The 24,876-nt window shown below is 52.4% G+C and overlaps 1 protein-coding gene across 4 annotated transcripts; it reads left to right on the top strand.

The window, feature by feature from the left end:
• The first annotated feature begins 1,408 nt into the window (after positions 1-1,408).
• TCOF1 (treacle ribosome biogenesis factor 1) lies at positions 1,409-24,876 on the top strand. Of its 4 annotated transcripts, none has more exons than XM_065690997.1 (18): positions 1,409-1,569; positions 2,035-2,090; positions 6,771-6,913; positions 7,587-7,693; positions 7,963-8,305; positions 9,081-9,175; positions 9,628-9,864; positions 10,493-10,762; positions 15,545-15,701; positions 15,865-16,007; positions 17,843-18,001; positions 18,501-18,747; positions 18,994-19,094; positions 19,836-20,073; positions 20,632-21,201; positions 23,184-23,281; positions 23,827-23,863; positions 24,297-24,876. In XM_065690997.1, the coding sequence occupies exons 1-17, from the start codon at positions 1,459-1,461 to the stop codon at positions 23,857-23,859; spliced, it is 3,108 nt and encodes a 1,035-aa protein (XP_065547069.1). In that variant the 5' UTR covers positions 1,409-1,458; the 3' UTR covers positions 23,860-23,863; positions 24,297-24,876. The 4 variants fall into 4 exon arrangements, with proteins under 4 accessions (XP_065547069.1, XP_065547066.1, XP_065547065.1 ...); XM_065690994.1 differs by having other exon boundaries at positions 17,843-18,016; positions 18,997-19,094; XM_065690993.1 differs by having other exon boundaries at positions 17,843-18,016.

Below are 24,876 nucleotides of genomic sequence, written 5' to 3'. Positions count from 1 at the left end.
TCTCGGTGGCTTGCTGCTCTGGTGACCTGCCACCCTCCAGCCTTCCTCCCACCCATCCTCCATTCAGACCAAGAGAAACAGCACTGCTGCACTTCCCTGCACCACGCAGGGATCCTTGAATTGTGCAGCATTTGTCTGGAGAGCTCCATTGCTCAGGAAGGACCCTCTGCCTCTTTTTTAGCTGAGGTCTGGGCAGTGCCTCCTGTAATCACAAGGATGCTGGTGGGAACAAGCAGAGACATGAATGGGGTTTTAATAAAGCAAACCGAGGGGTTCCCGGAGGTATAAAACCATTCCAAACTGCACCAAAGTACATCTAAATCTGTCCATCCACATATCTGCAGCGGGCAGCGCCCTTTGTGGACCAAGGAGGCTGAATCTCCACCCAACCTCACTATCAGAGGCCAGCTTCTCCAAGAGACACCCACCCTTCACTGCTCTGTCCCAGGCTGCTTTACCTGGCTCTTCCCCTTGGGTTAGGAGATCCAGGTCTCCAAACCAGGCCTTGCACCTTGGGTCATCTCAGAGCATCAGCAGTCACCCTGGGACACAGCCGCGGGGCAGCCACCCCGCTGTGGAGTGTGCTGCAGCCACATGAACACCAAGCATCAATGGCTGCTTGTGCCAGCCCCAGCCAGGGCTGTGATTCATTCCACAGGAGCTGTAAAGCTGCCACCCGGGCAGCGGCTCTGCAGCTCTGGGTGATGCTGGTGTCAAAGGTGCAAGAGCCAGCTGGAGCCGGGCCAGGTTTATATTTAACTTGCCTATAAATACAAACAAAGGGGCCGTATCTCAGCAAGCGATGGGCGCACCACAGACGTTATTGAACCTCCCGAAAATAAACCCCTGCCGAAGTGCAGGGAGCCAGGTTGCTCCTGGAGAGTGTCAGTGTGGAGCAGGGTGGTGACGGGGCAGCCCCTTTCCAGCAGCTGCTCTGCGTCAGCAGCTCCTTGTCCCTTTCTCAATTTGCTTGGCTTAGCCCCGAAATTGCCTGATCGGCTCCATATTCTCCCAGCACTACAACGGCCTTGAGAGAGTGTGGTAAGAGTGAAGCCCCTGCCTTCCGAGCAGGAAAACTGAGCGGATGCTACAGACCCATGAATCACAGCCTGGTTTGGGTTGGAAGGGACCATAAAGCTCATCCAGCTCCAGCCCCTGCCACGGACAGGGACCCCTTCCACTGGAGCAGCTTGCTCCAAGCCCCTGCGTCCAACCTGGCCTTGAGCACTGCCAGGGATGGGGCTGAAGCACCCACAGCCCTTCCCACCCCGCTGTTAGCGGCCTGTCCCCCGTTACGCCTCTCAGCCCCCATTGCCCACCGCGGACGCAGCGATTTAGCCCCCATGCGCGCCTCTATGCCCATCCTCCCCACCCCGCACTACAACTCCCATCGGGAAGCGCGGCGGAAGCGGCTGTGACGTGCCGGGCGCGCAGCACGCGGCGCCCGCAGGCCGCGCCATGGCGGCAGACAGGCGTGGGGCTTTGGAGCTGTTGGCCCTCATCCACCAGCACCTGCTCCGCGGCGGGTTCGCCCGGGCGGCCCGGGAGCTGCAGGCGCAGACCGGGCAGGTAACCCGCACCGGGGGCACCCGCACCGGGGCTGAGGGGGGTGACGGCCTTCAGAGGGCCTGGGTCCCCCCTTCCTCCCTCACCGGGCCCGCTTTGCGCCCTCGCTGCGGAGGCCGGCGCGCCCTGGGCGCTCAGCTCTGTGCCGCTTCCCGCTGGCCCCGTGTGTTGTCCCGGCCCCGAGTGGCTTCCGGGGAGAAGGCCTGGGGCCCGCGGCCCGCCGGTTAAAGCCGTCCCGAGCACGTGTTGAGCAGGGGACGTTCCGCCGGTGCTGCCTAGGGAGGCGGCTCCCGGAGCAGGGGGCCGGGCCGCTGGTGGGGAGCGGGGTGTTGCTGGGGGAGTGTGTGCGGGGAGGACATGGTCCCGTTATCCCGGGGATGCGGGAGGGGCCGCGGCTGTCCGTGCTGCTGTCCGGTGTCAGCCTGACTCGGCGCTGGTGCCTGACTCGTGTTCCCTCTGCTTTCACAGAAGCTGCTCCCTTCCCTCTCGGCCTCTCTCGAGGACATCTTTACCCACTGGGAAAAGTAAGTCGAAGGGAGAAATGCCAACGGGATAAATTCCAGGCGGTGTTAACGTCCAGACTGCATGGCACGTGTGAGGTTTATCCGCTAGAATTTCCTGTTGTCAGAGTGTTTCGGATGGTAACCGTGCTCAGCAGTCTGAGCTTGGGGATAAGTTGTTACACTCTAGTTTTGAGCAGCCGATGCTGCTCTTGCTGGTTGAGGTTAATACTGAAGTATTGTGGGGCTCAGAATTCATGCTTTAGTGGCAGAAATCTTTCCCCCAGTTCTGTTTCACTTTCGTTTTAAAGCCACGTGCTTTGCAGGAATGTTGACCCGAGAGCAGGGAATTAGAGCAGATGCTGAAATGCCAGAGTTCTTACAGGATCTTAAAGCTTAGCATAGACCATGTATCTGCTGACTCAGAAGAAGTCTCTTGGTCCCAAGTCCTTACATGTTCAGCCCAGCACCTTCCTGTGTAGTTATTCCAGTGAGGACCCCACGTGAAGGTCTGCAGCACCTCCCCTGTGGAGTGCAGTGATGTTTGCACTCACCCTGTGCACCACTGGCTTTGGTCTGACACTGGTGGCAGCCACAGAGCTGGGTTGTCTGGAGCTGGGCTTCTGTGCCTGTACTGACAAGCGCTGGAACGAAGATGCTCCTCAGGGCTGCCATGTCAGCAGCCTCAGGAAGCAGATGTTCGCTTCAAAGATGTCTTTTGCTAGAACACCTCATGCCTTGGTACTGCCTCAGCTCTTGTGTCTCCATGGTTTTGTTGAGCAGGAGAAAGGCTGGATCTAGGTGAGGATGTAGCAGTGTAGAAATAGGCTTGCAGTTCCTCCCTCTAGCAAGTGTCTTGGGGCACTGCTGTTTGTCCTCACACAGTATCCCTGAGCTCCTGGTCACCCACAACAGATTCTCACTGTAGTCCCTGTTGTGTTATCAGCTGCTGCTGAATCGGGAAGGGTTTGTAGGGTCAGAGCTGCCTGCATGGCTTGCCCTGTTCTTTTAAATTGTTAAGAGTAGTGAACAGGACTTTGTAACAGCAAATGTGCCCTTGGCTTTGCCTGCTTGCAGAAAACTTGCTCTTACAGCTCTGCTACTGAAACACTCTAGTAAGCACAGTCTTTACTGGCCAAATTGTTAAACTAATCTTGTTTCTAAGTCAGATGAACAAATAAAATAAGGCTTTTACAGCCTTCAGACTTACTTTGGCACTCATTGTCCTAACCCTGGGGTTGCGCTTACTGTCTGGCTGTAGCTGCCTCCTGTAGAAGGAATTTGTTGTGTAGGATGCTTTTGCTCTGTTGTGAGAACCAGCCTGACCATACACATTTTTACTTCTCTGATGAAGTGTGAAACAGTGTGCTTAGGACACAGGGGGAAACATGTACAGTATCTCCTCTGAGTATTGCAGGGGATATGTTGCTCTCAAGAGTTGCCTGAGGAAGACTGGGGTTGTCCCTTGCAGATTAGAGAAGTATTTTTCCCACCCCTTTAGGAGCTGTAGAGGAATGACACTGATTGTCCTTATCCTGGAGCCTGCCAGGTCTACTGGGGGCTGGTGGAGCTGGTCTGATGATAAAGAAGGGAAGAGCAGTTTTGGTAGGAGGCTTGCCAGACTGCTCAAGGAGGCTTTAAACTAGATGTGTTGGGGGAGGGGGGCATCATTCCATCCCAACACACCCAGTCAGTTGCCAGCACCTATAATAAATGCTCGGAGCAATGTGGATATATTCCAGCTGCTCCAGCCAACGAGCCGGCTTCAATTGGAGCTCGGCTCAGTTGCCTCTATACAAACGCCCGTAGCATGGGGAACAGGCAAGAGGAATTAGATGTGTGCACGTCTATGGGGGTATGATATAATAGGCATCACAGAAACATGGTGGGATGGCTCCTATGACTGGAGTGTTGGAATGGAAGGTTACAGGCTCTTTAGAAAAGACAGGCCCGGCAGGCGGGGAGCGGGGAGTTGCCCTTTATGTTAGGGATAGGCTGGAGAGTATGGAACTCTGTCTGGGGACAGGTGAGCAGTTTACAGAGAGTTTGTGGGTCAGGGTTAAAGGGAAAACAGCCATGGAAGACATTACTGTGGGGATCTGTTACAGGCCGCCTGATCAAGGAGAACCTGCGGATGGAGCACTCTATAGACAGATAGGAAAAGCCTCACGCTCGCAGGCCCTTGTTCTCATGGGTGACTTCAACCACCCTGAGATCTGTTGGAATGACGGTACTGCCCAGCACAAGCAATCCAGGAGGTTCCTCGATTGTGTGGAAGACAATTTCCTTCTGCAAGTAATAGAGGAGCCGACAAGGAGAGGTGCCATGCTTGACCTCGTGCTCACCAACAGGGAAGGGCTCATTGAGAATGTGATGCTCCAGGGCAGCCTTGGATGCAGCAATCATGAGATGGTCGAATTTGAGACCCCCAGGAGAGTGAGAAGAGCATGCAGCAAGCTCACTGCCCTGGACTTCAAAAGAGCAGACTTTGGCCTCTTCAGGAGCCTGCTTAGTAAGGTACCATGGGATATAGCCCTGGAGGGCAGGGGGGCCCAAGACTGTTGGTAGATATTCAAGGATCACCTGCTGCAAGCTCAGGAGTGCTGCATCCCAACTAGAAGGAAGTGCAGCAGGAGGGCCAGGAGACCTCCTTGGATGGATAAGGAGCTGCTGAGGAAAATTCAAAAGAAAAAAGAGGCTTATAAAAAGTGGAAGCAAGGACAAGCAGCCTGAGTAGAGTACAGGGATGTTGTCTGGGAAGCTAGGGACTAGGTTCAGAAGGCTAAGGCCCAGTTAGAATTAAACTTGGCCAGGGATGTTAAGGATAATAGGAAGGGATTCTACAGGTACGTAGCAAAAAAAAAACAGACTAGGGACAACGTAGGCCCCCCGAGGAAGCTCTCAGGAGAACTGGCTACACAGGATTTGGAGAAGGCTGAGGTTCTGAATAACTTCTTTGCCTCGGTCTTCACTGGCAAAGGCTCTGACTGCACCACCCAGTTCTTAGAAGGCAGACGCAGGGGCTGTGAGAATGAAGACCTTGGGCCCACTGTAGGAGAGGATCTGGTTTGAGACCATCTTAAAAATCTGAACGCGCACAAGTCTGTGGGACCTGATGGAATCCATCCGCGGGTCCTGAAGGAGCTGGCGAATGAAGTTGCTAAGCCACTGGCCGTCATATTTGAAAACTCATGGCAGTCAGGTGAAGTTCCCGACAACTGGAAAAAGGGAAATATAACCCCCATTTTCAGGAAGGGGAGAATGGAAGACCCGGGGAATTACAGACCAGTCAGTCTCACCTCTGTGCCTGGCAACATCTTGGAGCAGATTCTCCTGGAAGGCATCCTACGGCACATGAAAAACAACAAGGTGCTTGGTGACAGCCAGCATGGCTTCACTACGGGGAAATCCTGCCTGACCAATTTGGTGGCCTTCTATGATGGGGCTGCAGAATTGATGGACAAGGATAAAGCAGTTGATGTCATCTACCTGGACTTGTGCAGAGTGTTTGACACTGTCCCGCACGACATCCTTCTCTCTAAATTGGAGAGGTATCAATTTGATGGATGGACCACTCAGTGGATAAAGAACTGGCTGGACGGCCGCACACAAAGAGTTGTGGTCGGTGTCTCAATGTCTGGCTGGAGACCGGTAACGAGTGGTGTCCCTCAGGGATCGGTGTTGGGACCAGTCTTTTTCAACATCTTCATTGCTGACATGGGCAGTGGGATTGAGTGTGCCCTCAGCAAGTTTGCCGATGACACCAAGCTGTGTGGTCCGGTTGATACGCTGGAGGGAAGGGATGCCATCCAGAGGGACCTTGACACGCTTGTGAGGTGGGCTGATGCCAACCTTATGAAGTTCAACCATGACAAGTGCAAGGTCCTACACCTGGGTAGGAGCAATCCCAGGCACAGCTACAGACTGGGCAGAGAAGAGATTCAGAACAGCCCTGCAGAGAAGGACTTGGGGGTGCTTCGATGAGAAAATGAACATGAGCCGGCTTCAGTGTGTGCTCGCAGCCCAGAAAGCCAACCGTATCCTGGGCTGCATCAAAAGGAGCGTGACCAGCAGGGCGAAGGAGGTGATCCTGCCCCTCTACTCTGCTCTTGTGAGACCTCACCTGGAGCATTGTGTGCAGTTCTGGTGTCCTCGACATAAAAAGGACATGGAACTGCTGGAACAAGTCCAGAGGAGGCCAGGAGGATGATCAGGGACTGGAGCACCTCCCGTATGAAGACAGGCTGAGAAGGCTGGGGCTGTTCAGCCTGGAGAAGAGAAGCTGCGTGGAGACCTCAGAGCAGCCTTCCAGTATCTGAAGGGGGCCTATAGGGATGCTGGGGAGGGACTCTTCATCAGGGACTGCAGTGACAGGTCAAGGGGTAATGGGTTAAAACTGAAACAGGGGAAGTCTAGATTGGATCTAAGGAGGAAATTCTTTCCTGTTAGGGTGGTGAGACACTGGAATGGGTTGCCCAGGGAGGTTGTGAGTGCTCCATCCCTGGCGGTGTTCAAGGCCATGTTGGACGAAACCTTGTGCGAGATGGTTTAGTGAGAGGTGTCCCTGCCCATGGCAGGGGGGTTGGAACTGAATGATCTTGAGGTCCTTTCCAACCCGAACTATTCTATGATTCTATGATAATTGTATTTTATTCTTTTTAAGACATCTTTTTCCCCGTTCTGATGCAAATTCTGTTCCTTCAGAACTCCCTCAAATTCCAGGAGAAGAAAGGTGAGTGATGATGAAGAAGCCATCCCAGAAAAGATCAGAGTTCCTGATCCCGTGAGCAGCTCTGAGAGCTCAGACAAAGAAGAGGATGAGAAAGAGAAGGCAAAAGCTGCAAATGGTAGGAGCATTTCACCTCCCTGGAACTGACAGAGTGGGATTGGAGGCTTGTGTAGGAACAGGCAGACTTGCTTGGATAGAGAAAATGCTTATAAAGTGGTGGCTATTCCCTTGTGTTTAACTAGTTTAGCACCTCCTTCTCATGTGGAGTTTCTGGGAGCACAGATATCTGCTGGAGCTAGGAGAAATCTGTTGCAATTCACTGGGGAGGGATGGGTGTTGCAGCTTGAATGAAGCATTGGGAACCTAATGCTGCCCACTGTGGGGCACCTTCTGGTTGGTCTCAGGTGTTTGTGGGCCAGGAAAAGCAGGCCTGATTGATGGATGAAGGAAGAACTTATTAGTTGGAAAGCCTCTGTCTTGAGGTTGGAATAGATCCCTGGTGTAGCTGATGTGGCTCATGTAGTGTAACAAAACCCCATGTATGTGATATGTTTTGGCTCGGTCTCAGCTGCTGTAGACCAGTCCTTGGGAACATTCAGATCTGGGCAGGTTCCTTGTCTTGGTGCTGGGAAGGATGGGATGGAGGAGAGAAACACTTTCCTGTTGCAAGGACAGTGGTGGTGGTGTTGGGGCAGGTGTGGAGATGGGACCCTGCCCTCCCTGCAAACCAGGGGCCATCCTGATGCAAGAGGTGCACTCACAGGATGTCTCTGTGGCTCTCTCCCATTCAGCAGTCAGCCTTCCCCTGGCCACCAACTCGGGAGTGAATGTAGAAAGCAGTGAAGAGGATGACTCCTCATCAGAAGAGGAGACACCAGCTGGAAAAGGTGCAGTTGTGGTAAGGCAATTCTCTTGGCTTTGAAGGCTGATAGTACTCTGGAGTCAGGACTATCCCAGGCTCATTAGGATGTGTAGAATTGCGGGCTGGAATTCATATTTAAATAACCCTCCTATGCTGGCATAATCCTTCTATTAGATCTGTCCCCCAGGTGCTTCCCTGAAGAGCTCTATGGCTTGCCTGGCTGCCAGGTTGTTCTTTAAGATATGTTGTGTCCAGCTTAGCCCCTTGTCTGTTTACAGGCTTCTACTTTCTTCTGTTCCCTGTAGGTGCCACCAGCTGTGGTGAGTGGCAAAGCTGCCACCAACTCCTTGCACTCTCTGAACATACCCACTGCCCCGGCAGGCAAAACAGCTGTGCCCTCTGCTGCAAACAGAACTGTGGTCTCAAACAAGCAGCAGCCCAATGCACCAGCTGCATCTCCAGCCAAAGCTGGGCAGAAACTGCCTGGGCCTGGGAAACCTGGGCATGCCACAACAGCCACGACCACAGTAGGTCAGAGCAAACCACCGGTATCGACCAAAGCACGAGAAAGCTCCAGCAGCAGCTCCTCCTCAGAGAGTGATGAGGAAAAAGAGGCACCGGCTGCAAAGGGCCCAGCTCCCAGAGTGGGTAAGGAGCCAGCGGAGTGTGGTAGATGCATGTGTGCTCCTGCACGGAATCAGGTCTGAGCTGTGCTTTCAGCTCCCGTGCTGGAAAGCTCAGAGAGGTGCTTGCTCCTAAGGGAGGCTGTGAGAATACTGCAGAAGAGCCAGCTCCGGAGCTCTGTGGGATGAAGCCAGCCTGCCTGCTCCCATTTCAAGCAGCAGATTCTGTGCTGAGATGTCTGTCTGGCAGCACCCAGCACTATGGGGTTGGATAAAAGCATAGCGTATCTGGAGGAGATGCAGTACTAACATTGCAGATGCTTTGAGCTTTTGGGAAGGGCACTGCAGCATCTCCTCTTTATATTCCCACTTGTAAAGTGATTGCTTTTCGGTTTTGAGGTCTTGAGGGAAATCTTACTGCTTTGAAGTGTGTGTGTTGGGAGAAGCTTTGAAAATGGTCCTTCTCTTGGCTCTTTTCCACAGGAGCTCCAGCCATGCTAGGTACCTCTGCAGGGAGCTGTGTGTGGCTGGGCAGCTCCTGTAGGGTCAGAGCACGGCCAGGAAGGATTTCCCGTCTTTGCCTGCACAGAGGGGAGGTGTTTGTGGGCCAGTGTTTGTCTCAGAAGCTGTTCCCAGCAGGCCACTGATGCTTTCAGCAGGGCTAGGCCCTCTTCCCTGCAAATCCCCTTAGTTCTCTCTGTGTCATGTTTTGTTTTCCTGACTTCAAAAGCCACATTAGCATCACGCTCGGGGAGCTCAGAGCAGGCAGCATCTGTGACATCTCCTTGCTTGTGTTTCAGAGGCAAAGCAGGCAGCTGGGGCTGCTGAGAGTAGCAGTGAGGAATCAAGTGATGAGACATCTGAGGAGGAGGAGCTTGCAACTCCAGTGGTCCAGGTAACCCCTCCAGGCCAGGTTCCTTGTCTCCAGGAAATCACTTCCCTTGCCTTGAAGTAGAGAGGACATGCTGCAATGCTGTATTCTAACGACTCCCCCTTCTCTGGGTGTGTGGGATCTCCAAAGCCAAAGAAACATGCGGTGTGACTGAGAGTCCCACTAACCCCTGCCAGCATCAACCATTGTCACCATTCTTCTTAGTGCCTGAAGTTGAGGGCGATCATTTGGTCTGTAGGAGGTGATTGGTATGTAACTCCATAGATATAGTCAGGCAATCCATGGAGAAAGTGGTTTGCTTCAGATACACACCAGGCTGTGGATCTGAACAAGCCTGTCCTGGTCAAATTAGCAAGGTAGCCTTCTTTAAAACAGATTCCATGCAGTTACAGCTCTCAATGGGTTTCTTCTGAGACGTTAATGCTGTGATTCCCTGTTGTTCCCCCTGTTGCCAGACAAAAACAGCTGTGAAAACAGTGCCGGTTAATGCAGGGCCTGTGAAAAGTGTACCAGCTACTCCAGCATCGCTCAAGAAGACTGCAGTGAGGCAGACAGCAGTGGCACCAACCCAGGCCAAACCTGCACCCACAACGGTTCCTGCAACGGTTTCTGGGGCTGCAAAGCCCGATGACACATCAGAGAGCAGCGACTCATCAGACAGTGAAGATGAGGAACTTCCATCAGTAACCCAGGTGCGTCTGTCAACTTTTGTCTCTCTTTGCGTGCCCCTCCAGGGCCAGGAATTACAGTGAAAAGGAACTGTAAATGCATGCAGTGTGTAGCAAGGTCATACTGGGGTGGGAGGCAAGAGGCAGGGGATGTTTAAAGGCACCTGCATGTTTTTGCTCTGAGTTCTATTCAAGCCATTGTTCCCTTCTTAAAAATAATAACAAAAAAAGATCTGTCAGTATTTTAAATAAAAAAGCCACAGCAATTCTTTTGCCACCTGAAGAGGCAAATTGTCATGGTTGAATTTGCCTCCCAGCTGTAAATTGCAATAAATAGTGTCTAATTTGTCAAACTGAAGCACAGCTCAGCTTCCCCACTGTGAAGAGTGCAATGTGCCGCAATGCACCTCACTGGAGGGGACTGGTAGTATCACAGGCTGATGGAGAATTCCTGCTCTTGCTTTCTCATCCTGGGAGACTATCCCCACACAGCTAGATGAAAGGATGCCTTGTGTCCTGCCAGTTGCTAATCTTCCTTTAACATTCACCTATCCCAGGGGGCTCTGAAATCTCTTCCCTTGATTACAGTGTGAGCAAAATGAATTATGCTGCTGTGGTATTTGTCTTCTTTCACTGTTCTTGTCTTGTCCAGACAAAGCCACCTCCAAAATCCTCCCAAGCCGTCCCATCCCCAGTGAAACCTACACCGGCAGCATCGCTCTCCGGCAAAGCAGCTCCAGGAAAAACACTTCCCCTCTCCCAAGGGAAGCCAACACCAAAGCCAGCAGTGCCAAAGCAGGCCAAAACCACACCGGCAAGGACTGCTGCTCCCACAAAGCCTGCTGAAAGTGCAAAGCCAGTGGAGAGCACTGACTCCTCAGGCAGCGAAGAGGAGGATCATCCTGTGCCTATCAGCCAGAAGGTAGGTAATATTGTGTTCAAGTCAGTGCCAAGGGATGGGATATGCAAAAAAATTGTTTATCCTTTAAAATGATGCTACTGATCTCCTTAAAACACCAGCAGCATGCTGTATCTCTGTCCCTATGTTGTATCTCTGTCCCTCGGAGAGGAAGATCTTTCTTTCTACTTGGAAACTAGAGGGGGGGTAACCTTTTTGATACCAACTGTTTCACTCATGCTTTGCCTCTCAGAATGTCCCTCTGTAACCGTTGTGTGGGGTCACAGACAGCTTGGTCTTGGCTCTCCTGGGAGGATTTGTTTAGGACCTCTCTTGAGAGAAGGACCATGAACTTAAGTCTGGACTCAGGTGGCTGAACTTATAAAGAAGCAAATCCCTTTCTGAGAGCATCCTCAGGCATGTTGTACAGAGGCATTCTGCATTGACTCTGAGCTGCAGGGCCCTGCAGAAACTGCCCTGAGAGCAGCATTTTGGAGATGGCAGCTATTATCTGCAAGGGAGGAAGGGAAGCCGGGGGCAGAGGCTCACGTGTCCTAGCAAGGAGGCTCTTTGTCACCACATCCTTTCACTATTGACAGGCAGGAGTCAGAGAGGCTCTGCATTTTTGTCTTCATAGCCTTGGTCTGCTAAGGTGGGTGGAGGGGGATGGAACTCTTAACAGTTGGCTCTGTGCTGCTCTCTTCCTGCGTGATTCTATGTGAAGATTCAGTTCTGGGTGGCAGGAGCAGCTATTCTGATAGCTGTGCCATGGGGTCCTACTGCAAGACTATCAAGACTCATCCACGTTAGAGTTTTAGGTGAAGGATGTGCTGGGGTAGGTTTCTTTCTCCCAAGTATTGACTGGAAGCTGGCAGCAGCAGGTAGCTGTCTTGCCAATGGTTATTTAACCACTTCAGCATCTTCCCTCTTGCAGACTGGTGATTACCTCTCAAGAGCTACAGTCAGCAAGGAAGAGCTTGTCATCGAGGAAGCTCTATTTTTGCCAGACAGGCTGTTTCTTCACATATAAGTAGCCTACAGGCAGAGACCACGAGTGAAGCCTGAAGATAAACCATTAGGCTTAGCTGTGTCCACAGTCCTGTCCTCCTAGTCAAACTCTTCTTAGCTCATCCTCACCATCTGCTACTTGGGCATATGCTAACCACTGACTTACTGTATCCTGCAACTTCCTCTGGCTTCTGTGCAAGATCCAAACAGATACAGAGCGTTGGAAGCTGCTTCATTTTTCCCCGTGGGGGTGGATTAGCACAATTAAAATGAACATCATGCTTAAATTGAACTGCTTAATTGGTATGTTTACCCCTGAAAGATTCAGGAATATTTAGTCAAAGAAGTTGACAAGGTGTTTGCTTATTTGGGGATGGGGAAGGATGGTGATGGGGCACAGTCTATATTGATCTTAAAGATGCTGTGAGCTCCTTTTCTTTTGGAACTGCTAATTCTGCTCTGCTTCGTCTTTCCTGGATGTTTTGGATCAAAGATGGTACTCAAGTCCTCTATGGACAGCCTTCAGCTTCTGCTTGCCAGGACTGGGCATGAGACGCACATGTGTGTTTGGAACCTGTGTCTTTAACATCCCAGGAAAACCCGTGAAGGCTGCACTGGTGGAAGCTGTGCCTGCAAGTCTTTATCTTGGACCACAGGCCAAATCTCCCACCAGAGAGAGAGGCTCTTTCCCTTCCTGAGCCCTGTCCTTGCTCCTGTGCAGATGACAGTTGTACCTGTGCTGTGTTGTGACACGGCTGAGATACTGGTCCTGGTGCTGATACCCTGGTGGTGCACAGGCAGCAGTGGAGTGTGATTGTTACAGCGTGCTCAGCGCACGTGGCTCAGTGTTGTTTCCCCTCTTGTCATGCAGCACTGCATGATGCAAATGGACCCAGTGGAGTGGCAGATGGGTTGTGCGGGCGCTGAGTCACCGCACTGAGCCACAGGCAGCTCAGGGGGCTGGAGAGGGAGCAGGAAAAATGATTTCCTCATGATTTCCCTTCTGAGTTACTTCAGTACCTGCGGCTCTTAAGTTGCCTGCCTCTGTTAGCTGTTCCCTGGGCTCAAACTTAAACAGGAGATTTAGGTTGGGTATAAGGAAGAAGCTCTTCCCTGTGAGGGTGCTGAGGCGCTGGTGCAGGGTGCCCAGAGAAGCTGTGGCTGCCCCATCCCTGGCAGTGCTCAAGGCCAGGTTGGACACAGGGGCTTGGAGCAAGCTGCTCCAGTGGAAGGGGTCCCTGCCCATGGCAGGGGTTGGAGCTGGATGAACTTTAAGGTCCCCTCCAACACAAATTCTATGAACTCAGCCATGCTGCTGGCTGTAATGGATGGGAACCTAGGTGGGAGCTGATACCCACTCATGACTGAGAGACAAAACAGAGTATGTTTTTGTCAGTGTGTTCAGTAGAGTATATATGCTTATGGAAAGAGGCAGGAAAACATAAGGGTGCAGTTGTCTTTTGACCTTCGCACTTGACAACAGGGAGGTCGTGAGAAACTGCACAGCCCCACGAGTAAATAAGCTGGCATAAAGCCGTCTGTTTTTTTTCTAAGGGTGTAAAAGCAGGATCCTCTTGTAGCCGAATCCGGAGCATGGGAATTTTCCCGGTTACCTGAGACTCCTGGCATCAGCTGCAGCAGGGCTTCCCAGCTTGAAGTGTGGGCCTGGGTGGTGATTTGGTGGTAACTGGTGATGTGTTTCTTCTTAATCTCTGTTCTTTCTATGCAGTAATGATTTGATGCATTGCTAATTTTCCTCTGTGCTTTACTTATATCTTTCTAATTTGCTTTATTGTCCTTATTTGCTACATATAGAGAGATAGATACTTGATTTGCTTTAGTGTACTTGGCTATTAAACTGTGCGTGTTACACGGTGAGTGGGTGGTGGTTTTGTTGACGTCTGTCAGCAGAACACTGGCCTGATCCCACCTGAGGCCATGGCATAGGACGTGACGGCTGTCAGCCATCTGGCAGTGACAAGATGAGGTGGATGGAGGGACCTTGGCCTCCCCCCAGGAAGATCTGAGGAGTCCCAAGGCTGCGTAAAGCTCATGGTGCTTTCTCTGTGGATGCTGTTGTGTTCTTTCCGTGTCAGGATGCCTCTGTACAGCTCTTTCCCAATCTCTTGCTAAGTTAGGAAATGAAGCAGCCTTTGTGCCTTGCATCCAGGTAGGGGGAGAAGCCAATCCCATTGCTATGAAGGTCTTAAAAGTGAGTGAGTGGGCTCTGATCTCTGTACACTTCTCCCTTGCACAGCAGTGCTTGGGACGAGAGGGAGGGAAGCTTGAGCGTGTGAATTCTTGTGTCTGCTTCAAGAAGTTCTCTCTCTTCAGCACTGCAAATCTGGCCTCTCTCCTGGAGCTAGTGACTCACTGGTACCAAAACAAAACAGACAAGTGAGGTTTGCAGTCCCCACTCCAAAGCGCTAGTGGAGGTTTCTGTTTCTCTAAGCAGAGTCAAAATGTGCTTGGCTTGTTCAGAGAGCTGTTCTGTAATGGGATAAACATGCAGATGCTGTTGTCTGTTTAGTGTTTGGCTTGGAGATGATAAACACTGCCCCAGTGGCAGCCCTTGGTAAGGCTGTGCCAGGAAGCACAGGAAGATGTGTCCTCCAGAGAAGCTGCTTGGCTGGTGCTCTCAGATACCGGCCAGGAGCAGCCCCCGGCTGAGCTGGCACTGCTGAAGTGCTCCTGGACCTCTGCTGTGGGCTGAGAGGGTATGGCTGTGTTGGGAGAGGGGGTGGCACGGGCCATGCAGCCAGGCAGGAGTCTCTCACCTTGCAGGAGTGTCGTGGCTGGAGATGGAGCACTGGAGCAAGCTGCCATCATGTGTGGGTTGGATGGGGTCTGCCTGCCCTGGCAAGCATGGTGTACTCTTTGGCAGAGCAGCCCATAGATGAGCCATGAGTGGAGTAAACTGAGTGGGTGCAGAGCACTGCTTGAGTATCAGTGGTGGTGAAGTTCCCAGATCCCTCTGCCCCCACCAGTCCTCAGCAGTGTGCAGGAGTGGTTGTGTCTGCAGCCTTTGGCCCAAGCCAAAGGAGGAGCTGGGAACAGATCCTCTCACCTGGCAATTGTGTATCTTGTGCTTTGATAGTCATGGCTTCCCAGCACTGACACACTGCTCGAGGCACTGGCTCGTGGCCTATGCTGGGACATCACAGTGTTGACGGGAGCTTTAGAAAGGTACAGCCCAAGTGAGTTGCAGAATTTTGTTGTCTGGAGATGTCTCAGTTCTTAGACCTCTTGACAGATCGGTTTCCAGGGTGGATACTGGTCTGTCTCTGCCTGCCCTCTGTGTTCCCAAGTGCTTGTCAGCCCTGTGTCTATGCTGAGCACTCCAGCAGCTCTAGAATGGAGCTTCTCTCATACTGCCTCTGAATCTTGCAAGTGATTTAGCACAAGACTCCCCAGCTCCCACTAATCTCCAAGCTGGGGGAAGGTCATTCTTAAATGATGATCTTGGGGTTGCAGTGCTTTTCCTGCGCTCAGGCTCCTGTTCAGACAGCATCTCAGGCTCAATAAGGAATTGGTGTTATGAACGCTGTGTGCTCGTGAGATAAAACACACTTGGGCTTCCTGTTCAAAAGCGTATTGCTAAAGGAGGTATGTGTCTTCAGCAGCTCAGTCCAGGCACTGCCTGAAGCCTCTTCCAATCTTGACAGGCCAGGGATGGAGTTAGTAACAGCTGTGTCAAGAGTAAAATAAAACCCAACTTGAGTTGAAACTGCATTTAAACTCCTGGGTAATACCTGCACTAATTCCCCATTTCTGGGCCTGTGTCTCTTTTTTGTTAAGAGGTTAATAGAGCAGCCTAGGCCTGTTCCCAACCTGAGCCAGACTCCTAAAGCAGTAGGAAGCACTTTGAAAAGCCAGACCTCGGAAAGTGGGAGCAGTGACACTTCTGACAGTGAAGAGGAGGCCCCTGCAGCACAGACACAGCCTCTGCAAGCTGGTGAGTCTCTGGTAGTGGCCAGGATACCTCACCTGCATCCCTGTGGGTTTCCTTTTCTCCCCTGCATGTGGAATGGCCCAGCCTGGTGTGATAGCTCCTGTTCTGTTCAGCCATGTAGAACAACTCTTTCTCGATGCGACAATCTTTTATGCTTTCCTTGCAGTGAAAACCAATGCTGTGCCACAGCCAACAAGTATAAAGAAGGCACCAGCTCCAGCAGCAGCCCCAGCTCCTCCTCCTGTGGAGAGCAGCGATGATTCCAGCAAGGAGTCAGATTCAGAGGAGGAAGTGGTGCCCCCTTCTCAGGTAGGGAGTTGCTGACCCATTGGGTGTGGGTCTCTGGACTTGTGAGGTGGTCGTTAGAATCATAGAATCATAGAATAGTTCGGGTTGGAAAGGACCTCAAGATCATCTAGTTCCAACCCCCCTGCCATGGGCAGGGACACCTCACACTAAACCATCCCACCCAAGATGAGAGGTGCAGAGAGGAACCTTCCTGCTGGCTGGATCAGGTTTCCTTGGTGGCATCCTTGGGTCTCACTGACATGGCTCTGGGCACATGTCTTGGCTGCAGCACGCTCACAGTATGAGGGAGCAGTGGAGGGTGTGAATGTTTGGGCAGGAACATGAGTAGATGCACAAGGCCAGGCCTCCTTTGTGACTCTGTCTCCTTTGCCCTGCGCCGGGGAGTTAGGTTGGAAAAGCAGCCAAATCCTTGCAGGCAGAGTCTTCTCATGAGCTGTGCAGCTCCAAGGCAACCTTCCCTCTGGTTCCTCCCCAGTCCCTTGGTTGTGTGGTGTGGCTGGAGCATTCTGGACTCCCCCTCTACAGGACTAGGGAGGCTGGAAGGATCTTCCCTTTAGCAGTAGCACAGAGACCCTGCTGCCTTTCAGCTGGAGGAGCCAGACTCCTGCCTTGGAGAAGCGAGGTGACCTCATATCTGTGCTGAGGGCACTGCTCTGTGTCATGGAGCCAGTCCCAGCTCTCTCACCTGAATCTCTTCGTGTCGCATCTTTTTGTGTCTCCATGCCAGTCCTGCAGAGCAGTGGCTGAGGTGCCTCACTGTGAAGCTGTCTTGGGTCTCTCTGCACTTCTGCTGCAGTTTGAGTCTGAGAAAGAAACCACGTGAAGAAGCACTGACTGAGGAACGTGGCTGCCATTCCTGCGTGGTGGTGGCTTGGCTGCTGCTCTGAGCCTAGGGCTTAGTGTCCAAGTGCTCTTCTTGTCCTGCACGTGTGTCCCCTGCCTGGCCAGCACCCTTGCTGAGAGATGCACTCCAGGAAACTTCCCTGTGCTTGCCTGATGCTGTGGCCAGGGGAAGGGCTGCTGGGCAGGCAGCCAGCCTGAGCAGTGCTTGATTAAAGCCTGTTTATAGGACGAAGCCTGTATAAAGTAATGCAGTTGCTGTAACTGGAGCTGTGTGCAGGACTGCTGCGAGCTCACGTCGCAGTGACGGCTCTCGGCACAGAAGAGCATTGCCTTCCCTGCTGAAGGCCAGATGTTGTGTGAGGGAAATGTCAGCCCACAAAGGCCCAGCTTGTCAGGGAGCTGGGGAGGAGGGAGGGCTGCTCACGTAGCCTTGCTTGTAGCACAAACCAGGAGGCTGAGCACTCCTTCATCGCTCCTACTCCCTCCTCTGCTGGCATTTGTGTCTTGGACTTGATGTCAGTGTCTGATTTCCATGCCCCTGGCTCTTCTATTTTTAATCCCCTTCACATTTAGTGTGGAGGTTTCAATTGGGAGGCAACAAAATTGCTTCTTATTAATGTGCTCTGTGCAATCTGTGGCTTGCTTGTGGACCTGAAGGCAGATTTGCCTTGTGGTCAGTGTCTTTGTTGCCAATTAACTCTCAGTGTGTGTGATTTTTAGAGTGTAGGAAACATCCTGGAGTCCAAGTGGCCACTTCGCAAAGTAGGGTTTACAAAAGCAGTCTTGCTGGTGTTGCAGTGGGTAGGCATCACATCATGTTTTGCCTGCCTGCCCTCAGGATGAGTGCCTTTGGGGCACTGAGCTGATGCAACAGCCTTGGTGCTGTGGTGAAAATGATGGAAGGGCTCGGGAGTTAGTGGTGGATTGGTCTCTTCTGTCTCTTTCCCCTGCAAGTTGTGCTCTGTCCTGATTTTCTTTCTCACCTATTTTAGATTCTGCCCCAGCAGAACATCAAAGCAGCCAAGGTTTCGAGTGCAGTGACTGGTAAGGCTAATGCCACGCTGCCGCCAGAGAAGGGAACAGAAGCACCTCCTGCACCTCCGGTTATCAGAGTGTCCAAGAGTTCAAGTAGCGATTCCTCAGATGAAGAGGTGGCGGCAGAAAAGGCAATGACAGAAGAGACTGAAGTGGGGAGCTTCCCTGGGGAGATGGGTCTGCTGGAGTCTGAGGCTGATGCCTTGTCCCCAGCTGAGGGAGTGTGTGGAGGGTGGGGAAGGGAGGTGCTCTGGTTTAACCACTGTTATCACACCATAAGGTAAGGCAGATGAGCAGAGGGTCACCTGGTGCCTTTTGTGTTCCTGCCTCCCACCTGGCTGGTTGGTTTCTTCCTTCTTTTTTGATAGCAGTGCCCTGTACAGTCAGGAGTTGTCTGCTTTGCCACAGCTGCCTGCTTCATCTGTGGGCCAGGGGAGATAGAGATTCTGTGCCCTGGATGAGAGATTCATGGGCTGACCTTGACACAGACTAAAGCACTATTGCTGAAGAAGGGCTTAGGTGGTCACAGCCCAGAGCAGATGGGCTTGTTCTTATAGTTGATGGACATGAGCAGTTATTCCTCATTCCAGATGCATTTCATCTTCCTCTCTCTAGGTCCCCACTGCTTCTAGCCTAAAGCAAACGGTTCCTGTGGGAAAAGCTCCCCCAGCCAGTGCTGCCACACTGCAGGCTGCTCCGCTCCTGGGAAGCCCCACGGCCAAGTTGAGGAAGCCAGGCCTGAAGCCAGAACAGCACACCCACCCGAACCAGGCTGTGCCACCCACCCAGGCAGAGGAGCCCATGGACAGCAGTTCCTCAGACAGCAGCGATGAGGAGGCACCCAAGCAACCCCCCAGGCCTGGTCAGTTCTCCCAAGAAGATGCTCTCAGTGCTGCTGGCCAGGCCAGGGTGGGGACAGTGTTTTGTTACCCTGTGGGAGGTGTGTCACCTTCACATTGTGCTTGGAGAGGAGGTCTTCTTCTCCAGCTTTGAAGGACACTGCTTTCTTTGGGGGCAGAAGGCCTTTTGGGGGCAGTAACTGATGGGAATGTGAGCTCAGCCCCAGGCAGCAGTGTTGGGTTTAATGGGATGAACTCTGCTCCTTCAGCAGGCTCGCTGCAGAAACCAGGAGGGACCCAGCCAGCCCACAGCTCCTCCTCGGAGTCCAGTGAGGAAGAGGAGGAGGAGGAGGCAGCAGCAGCATCACAGGTATGGTAACTGAGCAGGATGGGATCCATTCAGGTCTCGTAACTGGCTCCTAAGAAGCACAGAGAGAGGATTGAATTCTGAGCCACAGCAAACGGTGCTGGGTGGGTTTGCCAGCAGAGAAGATACGGTGGCTCCCCAGTGCAGTGCCGTGAGCAGGGCCCTTTTGATGAGTGCAGAGAAGCTTTTAAACCTGGAATGCTTCCCCAGGCTGCAGGACCTTGGATCTGGGCTCATGGTGCTTTTCCTGGGGGAAGGGCTTGGGAGGAGGTGGTGCCTTGCAAGGGTTAATCCAGGAGAACTGGTGCACAGTGCCAATAGCAGCAGGATTTCTTTCTCCACATTTATTTGTAACTTAACCCGTGTCCAAGCCATTAAATTCCCTTTGTAAGTAACGTGCGGGGCATGCAGCACATCTGCAGTGCATTAGCTGTGCATGGGTGCATGCTAATGGCCAGGAGCCTCCCCCAAGCCTCATTTACTAGGCAAGAACAAAGAGGAGAACCCCTGGCCATCAGCTCTTGCTGCTGTCAGCTCAGGCAGCGTCTGTCAGTGCTGGCCCCTCTCGTGGCAGCCCTGGCCTCTCTGCAGGGTTGACTGAACAGTGCAGGATCTCTCTGCGGGTGGCCGAAGGTGGGCTCTTCACTTGGAGCATAGGAGCATTAGCAGCAGGGAAAGGTCTGAATGTCTGGTGTGTAGGAGGCTGCCCTGCTGTGACTCTTCAGTGTGTCTGTGCTGTTTCAGTCCCTCCTCACAGGCTATTTGGGCCCCTCCAGGACCCCAGCAACACCCCAAACACCAAAGACTGTTCCCCTCCAGCCTGTGGGCAAAGCAGGGCAAGGAAAAGCAGCCGTGACTGCTGCCAACTCCCACACCAGGGCGCCTGTGAAAGCAGCCCCAGCCAACAGCTCCAGCAGCAGCGGCAGTGACAGCAGTGACTCTGACACAGACGTGGACCAGGTGGCTACGAACCACAAAGCAGGTGGGTCGCCTTTGGCAAGGGCTGGAATCTGCCTGGCTGAGGAGCAAAGTGGTGCTGGCACAGGAGGGTGACACTGGGACAGGACCCTGCTCCCAGCATGTCTCCACTGCAGAGCCCAACAGTGTGGAGTGCTGCTGCCGTCTGCTGGCTTCCCCTGGCCACAGCACAGCCCTCTCCACCTTGAATGCCCCTTTCGTGAAGCTCTGTGCCTTGGCCTCTCCCAGTTCTGCTTTAACTGCAATAATTAATGCAATTAATGGGAGCGAGTAGGGCTCTCCCTGAAAGTGAGAGCCTACATTGGTGTGCTGTGGTAGTGATGGCTTCTGTGGAAGGTCCAACAGTCAAAGCTGTTGCAGCTGTTGTCACCCACTTCCCTTGCCGGATACTCGATTTCAGGCTGAGATGCCTTTTCCTGACTCTGCTATAGCAGGATTTGCTTGTGAGGGGGAGGGCCAGGTGCTCCTCTTCACATGCATGCTTCCATCCTCCAATAACCCTGTGGTCTATGTAAAGAATGCTCCCTGAGTTGTCTTCTCTTTATTGTCGATGTTTCTGCAGAGAGCAGCCGTCCCACTCCAGGGCAGGAAGCCACAGGAGCCTCAAACACGGAGAAGGTGGCAAGAAAAACGGAGCCAGATCATGCCAGCCTCAAGCCTTCCCCAGTCAAGAAAGCCCTGGCTGTAAAAGAGAATGATGTTGGGGCAAAAGGTGCGCAAATGACCCCAGCATCATCTGCACCATTCTCCGTCCCACAGTCAGAGGAGTCAAGCTTGGAGACTGAAACAGAGACCGCTGGGGCCAGAGTTCCTTCAGTGCAAAACCCAGTGGAAGGGCTGGAAGGGAAGAAGAAGAAGAAAAAGGAGAAAAAGGAAAAGAAGGAAAAGAAGAAGCCTTCCTCCACAGCAGACAAGGCTGTGAAAGCGGCGAAGAGCAAAGACAAAGAAAACAAGAAACAGAAAACGTCTCACAAGCGGAAACATCCAGAAGAGGATGGGGCCGTTGGGCAGCCCAAGGAGAAGAAGGGGAAAGTGCAAGCTAATGAAGAAGTACCCAAAAAGAAAAAGAAGAAAGTAGCTGGTGAGCTGGGGAAGCTGCCAGGCAGCAAGGAAAAGAAAAAAGGAGCTAAAAGTAAGCACCTGGGGCTGCATTTGCTATAGGTTCTTGCATCTGTGAGGAGCACCCACTTTCCAATTGGCTTCCTGCTTGCCTACTTCCCTTCTAGAATCATAGAAGTGTTTAGGTTGGAAAAGACCTTTACGATCATCAAGTCCAACTGTGAACCCAGCACTGCCAAGCCCAGCACTAAACCATGTCCCCAAGTGCCACATCTACATATTACTATTTTTCCTAATATCCAGTATCAGCCTCCCCTGGCACAACTTGAGGCCATTTCCTCTTGTCCTATTGCTTGTTACCTGAGAGAAGAGACCGACCCCCACCTCATTACAGCCTCCTGTCAGGCAGTTGCAGGGAGCGATCAGGTCCCCCCTCAGCCTTATCTTCTCCAGACTAAACCCCCCAGGTCCCTCAGCCGTTCCCCATCACACTTGGGCTCCAGGCCCTGCACCAGCTCCGTTGCCCTTCTCCGGCCCCGCTCCAGCCCCTCAATGTCTCTCTTGCAGTGAGGAGCCCAGAACTAAACACAGGATTCAAGGTGCAGCCTCACCAGTGCCAGCACAGGGGGATGATCACTGCCCTGGCTCTGCTGGCCACACTATTTCTTATACAAGCCATGATGCTGTTGGCCTTCTTGACCTCAAGCTGGCTCATATTCAGCCTGCTGTCAGCCAGTACCCCCAGGTCCATTTACAGTGGGCAGCTTTCCAGCCACTCTTGGCCCACCTAAAGCCAATGCCAGGTTTTTAACACCTCACTTCAGTGTTTTTCTGCAGGCTCAGCACCGGTTGTGTTGCAGACAGCAAACTGGGCTCTCCTACCTCTGTTCTGGGAGAGGTGTTACTGGTTGTAAGCCACAGGGGCTGTGTTCTGTCCACTGCACTCTGTGTGGTGGCTTGCTCTGTGTCTGCAATGCAGAACAGCTCTGCTAACCCAGCTCCCTGCCCTGGCTCCTCTCTGGCAAACACCACACACTAAGAGAGCTAAGGTGCAGTGTGGCTGGGGATGGCAGGCAGAAGGTTCCTGCCATACTGTGGGCATGGCAGAAGCAGCCCAGTGTTCGTGTGTTCAGGGCTTCGTGTTAGAGCTTCCTGAACACAGCCCCTTGCTGCCAGCCTCTTCAAAAGATCAGCCTTGAAATCTGTGCTGTCATCTGCTGTGTCATCTACTGCTGTTCCCTGCGGGGTGACAGTGCTGCCCCTTCCTGGCCCTGCCTGAGCACTGCTGCAACGTGGTGAGCAGCTCAGTCAAGAGATTTGACTTGGGGCTATTACTGCTGCTTTCAGATCCCTGGAGAAAGAGGAGGATTGTTCCATCCTCCTGCTTGCTGCTGCCAGTTAAGAGCATTTCCTGCCCCTCTTGCCTGCATGTGCTCTGTAATGCTGTTTGCTGCCCTCATGCAAAGGCAGTTTTCTTTGCAGTGCAGACTGCATTTGCAAACCAGAGCTGGTTCTTTGTTGGATCTTGTAGGCTTTAAAAGACAGATAGAATGGGTGGGCCAGATCTGCTGGGGTTTCTTTTCCACAGAGCTGCAGCCCTTCCTTTTGGAGGAGACCCATTGTCCATCAGCTCTTGTGTGGGCTGTTGCCCCAGGTGAGCTGGAGCCTCTTGGAGCAGTTGTGCTGAGCTGAGCCTTGTGTCCATCTGGTGTTAGCAGCTTCCCTTGCTCTGATTTCTGGTCCAGCTGCTCCAGCACTGAAGCAGTTGCTCAGAGGGGGTGGGCAGCAGGAGGTGGAATGGAATCCTGTGTAATTCTGTGCACACGTGTGCATGGATGGTGGGATCAAACCACCCTGGGCCAGAGGTGCTGGAGAAGCAGCCCTGGGTGAGCTGCTGCGTACCAGGGCTCTGCTCTCACCCAGTTACTGCTCTGTAAATCCTGCTCAGGTTTGATCAGACACTTAGTGGAGATGCTCCTGCCACTCTGTGCTCCATCTTGGAGGCTCACAATACCAGAGTCCCTCTCTTAACTGACTTTTCTTTCCCTCTCCCAGAAAAAAAGACTGGAAAAGAAAAGAAGAAGGGCAAAAAGGTGACTTCTGAAGGGGATCCTGTAGCAGATGGCTCTGCTGAGGTTCACAAGAAGAAAAAGGTACGTGCAAGACCCTGACGTGGGGTACCACAGGGAGAGCTATTCTGAACTGCACTTGTGATGTTCATCCTGATAGCATGCCAGGCTGCAGAGGAACAGAGCCTTGCTGCCTTGCTGGCAGGGCAGAGGAGGCTGCAGTTAGTTGTGGCTGTTCTTGAGTCACACTGACCTTTAGCTGGTTGGGATTGGGGTGGCTCAAAGAAGGGCTTGTTCCTGTATTGCTAACTCAGGAAAGATCCCTTTCCCTGGAAGGGTCAAACCCAGGGGCATTCTGGTGGCAGAGAATCTGCCCAAGGAGGAAGTGCTGCTCTTCAACTCTATTCATCTAGTTTTCAGCAGAAACTGGACCTCTAAGCTTAGCAGGCTATTGCCTTCCATCCCAAGGGCTAGGAAAGGGTGCAGAGGGAGACTACAGGATGTTCTTTGTAATGGGTATGTCCCTGTAGAGATGGTAGCCAAGAAGCGTCTGTGGCTTGTGGCTTTGCTGCGTCCTTTATGTTTGTGGTGTGAGGACACTGATTTATTTTATGCCCTTTTCTTTTTAGAAGAAGAAAACAGCTGAGCCTGAAGGACTGTGAGAAGGTACATGGCCTGTGGGGACTGTCAGTACCTCTGAATAGCAGTAGCTTTGGCCCAGGCTTGGGAAGACAATGTGCCCTCTGAATGCTCACTGAGTCAGCCTGGCCTTAGGTCAGAGGGTCAGAGAGCACAGCGATGTAAGGAAAGTCGCACAGCAGCGTGCTGGCTTCTCAGGATGTTTGACCTCAACTCTTTAGCTGCTGAGAACTGGATTTCCAGCCTGGACCTTGCTGTCCTCTGTCATCAGCAGAGATAAGCAGCCTCTGGCACTGTCTCTCTGCCCCTGCTGAGCACAGGGAGCTTGGAAAAGTAATGTGGAATAGATGGTGATGGTGTAGGCACCTGGAAGTGGACCAGATGACTCTGCCTTGTTCTGCTCAGCTCTAAGACTGTTCTCCTTCTCCCCATCCCTAACTCTTAACTCCTCTCCCCAAAGGTACCGCGTCCCTGTGATTAAGGACTTATGGGTGAAGATCACACAGCAGAGAGGAAAAGGAAGCTCATCAGGAGAATTCCAGCCTTTTTCTTTTTCTTTTTTGAATAATAATTTATAACTTCTTTTAACTGTGACTGTTAGAGCAGAGCAGTGCAACTTTCTGCCTCCTCCTGCCCTGCTGGGGCCCAGAGACTTGTTTATTGCCCCTCACTCGTGATGGCTCACCTGTTGCACAAGAACTGAACCCAAGGAGGCAGTTTGACCAGAACAGAGCCAGCTTGCATAAACTGCTTTCCTCCTCGTTGACCCCCACCACCTCTTCCTCATCACAGAGCTATATTTTTAAGAGAAACTTTCCCCTTTTTCTGTTCTTTTCCTCTCCCCTCCTGTGATTTGTGCTGTCCTTTTGCTACTATGGAAGAGAGCTCTTGGGTTTACTTTTTATTCCAACACTGATGGTTATTGTGTCCCTGGAGTTGCACTGAGCAGCTGCATCCAGCAGTTGCTCTTGGCCAAGCCCGTGTTGTTTTATGTGGGTGGTTGGTTTTTTTATGGAATACAGAAATAAAGAAAAGCAGGA

Source organism: Lathamus discolor, chromosome 10 (genome assembly GCF_037157495.1).
Source record: "Lathamus discolor isolate bLatDis1 chromosome 10, bLatDis1.hap1, whole genome shotgun sequence".
Classification (NCBI taxonomy): domain Eukaryota; kingdom Metazoa; phylum Chordata; class Aves; order Psittaciformes; family Psittacidae; genus Lathamus; species Lathamus discolor.
The sequence above is the reverse complement of the archived record's forward strand: the minus strand, read 5'-3'. Positions and strand labels throughout refer to the sequence as shown.

Excerpts from the sequence above, each read along its gene's own strand:
- TCOF1 (XM_065690993.1), top strand. The coding sequence starts at position 1,459 with ATGGCGGCAGACAGGCGTGGGGCTTTGGAGCTGTTGGCCCTCATCCAC. Across the intron at positions 1,570-2,034 it reads TGCAGGCGCAGACCGGGCAG|AAGCTGCTCCCTTCCCTCTC; the intron begins GTAACCCGCACC and ends CTGCTTTCACAG. Across the intron at positions 8,306-9,080 it reads GGGCCCAGCTCCCAGAGTGG|AGGCAAAGCAGGCAGCTGGG; the intron begins GTAAGGAGCCAG and ends CTTGTGTTTCAG.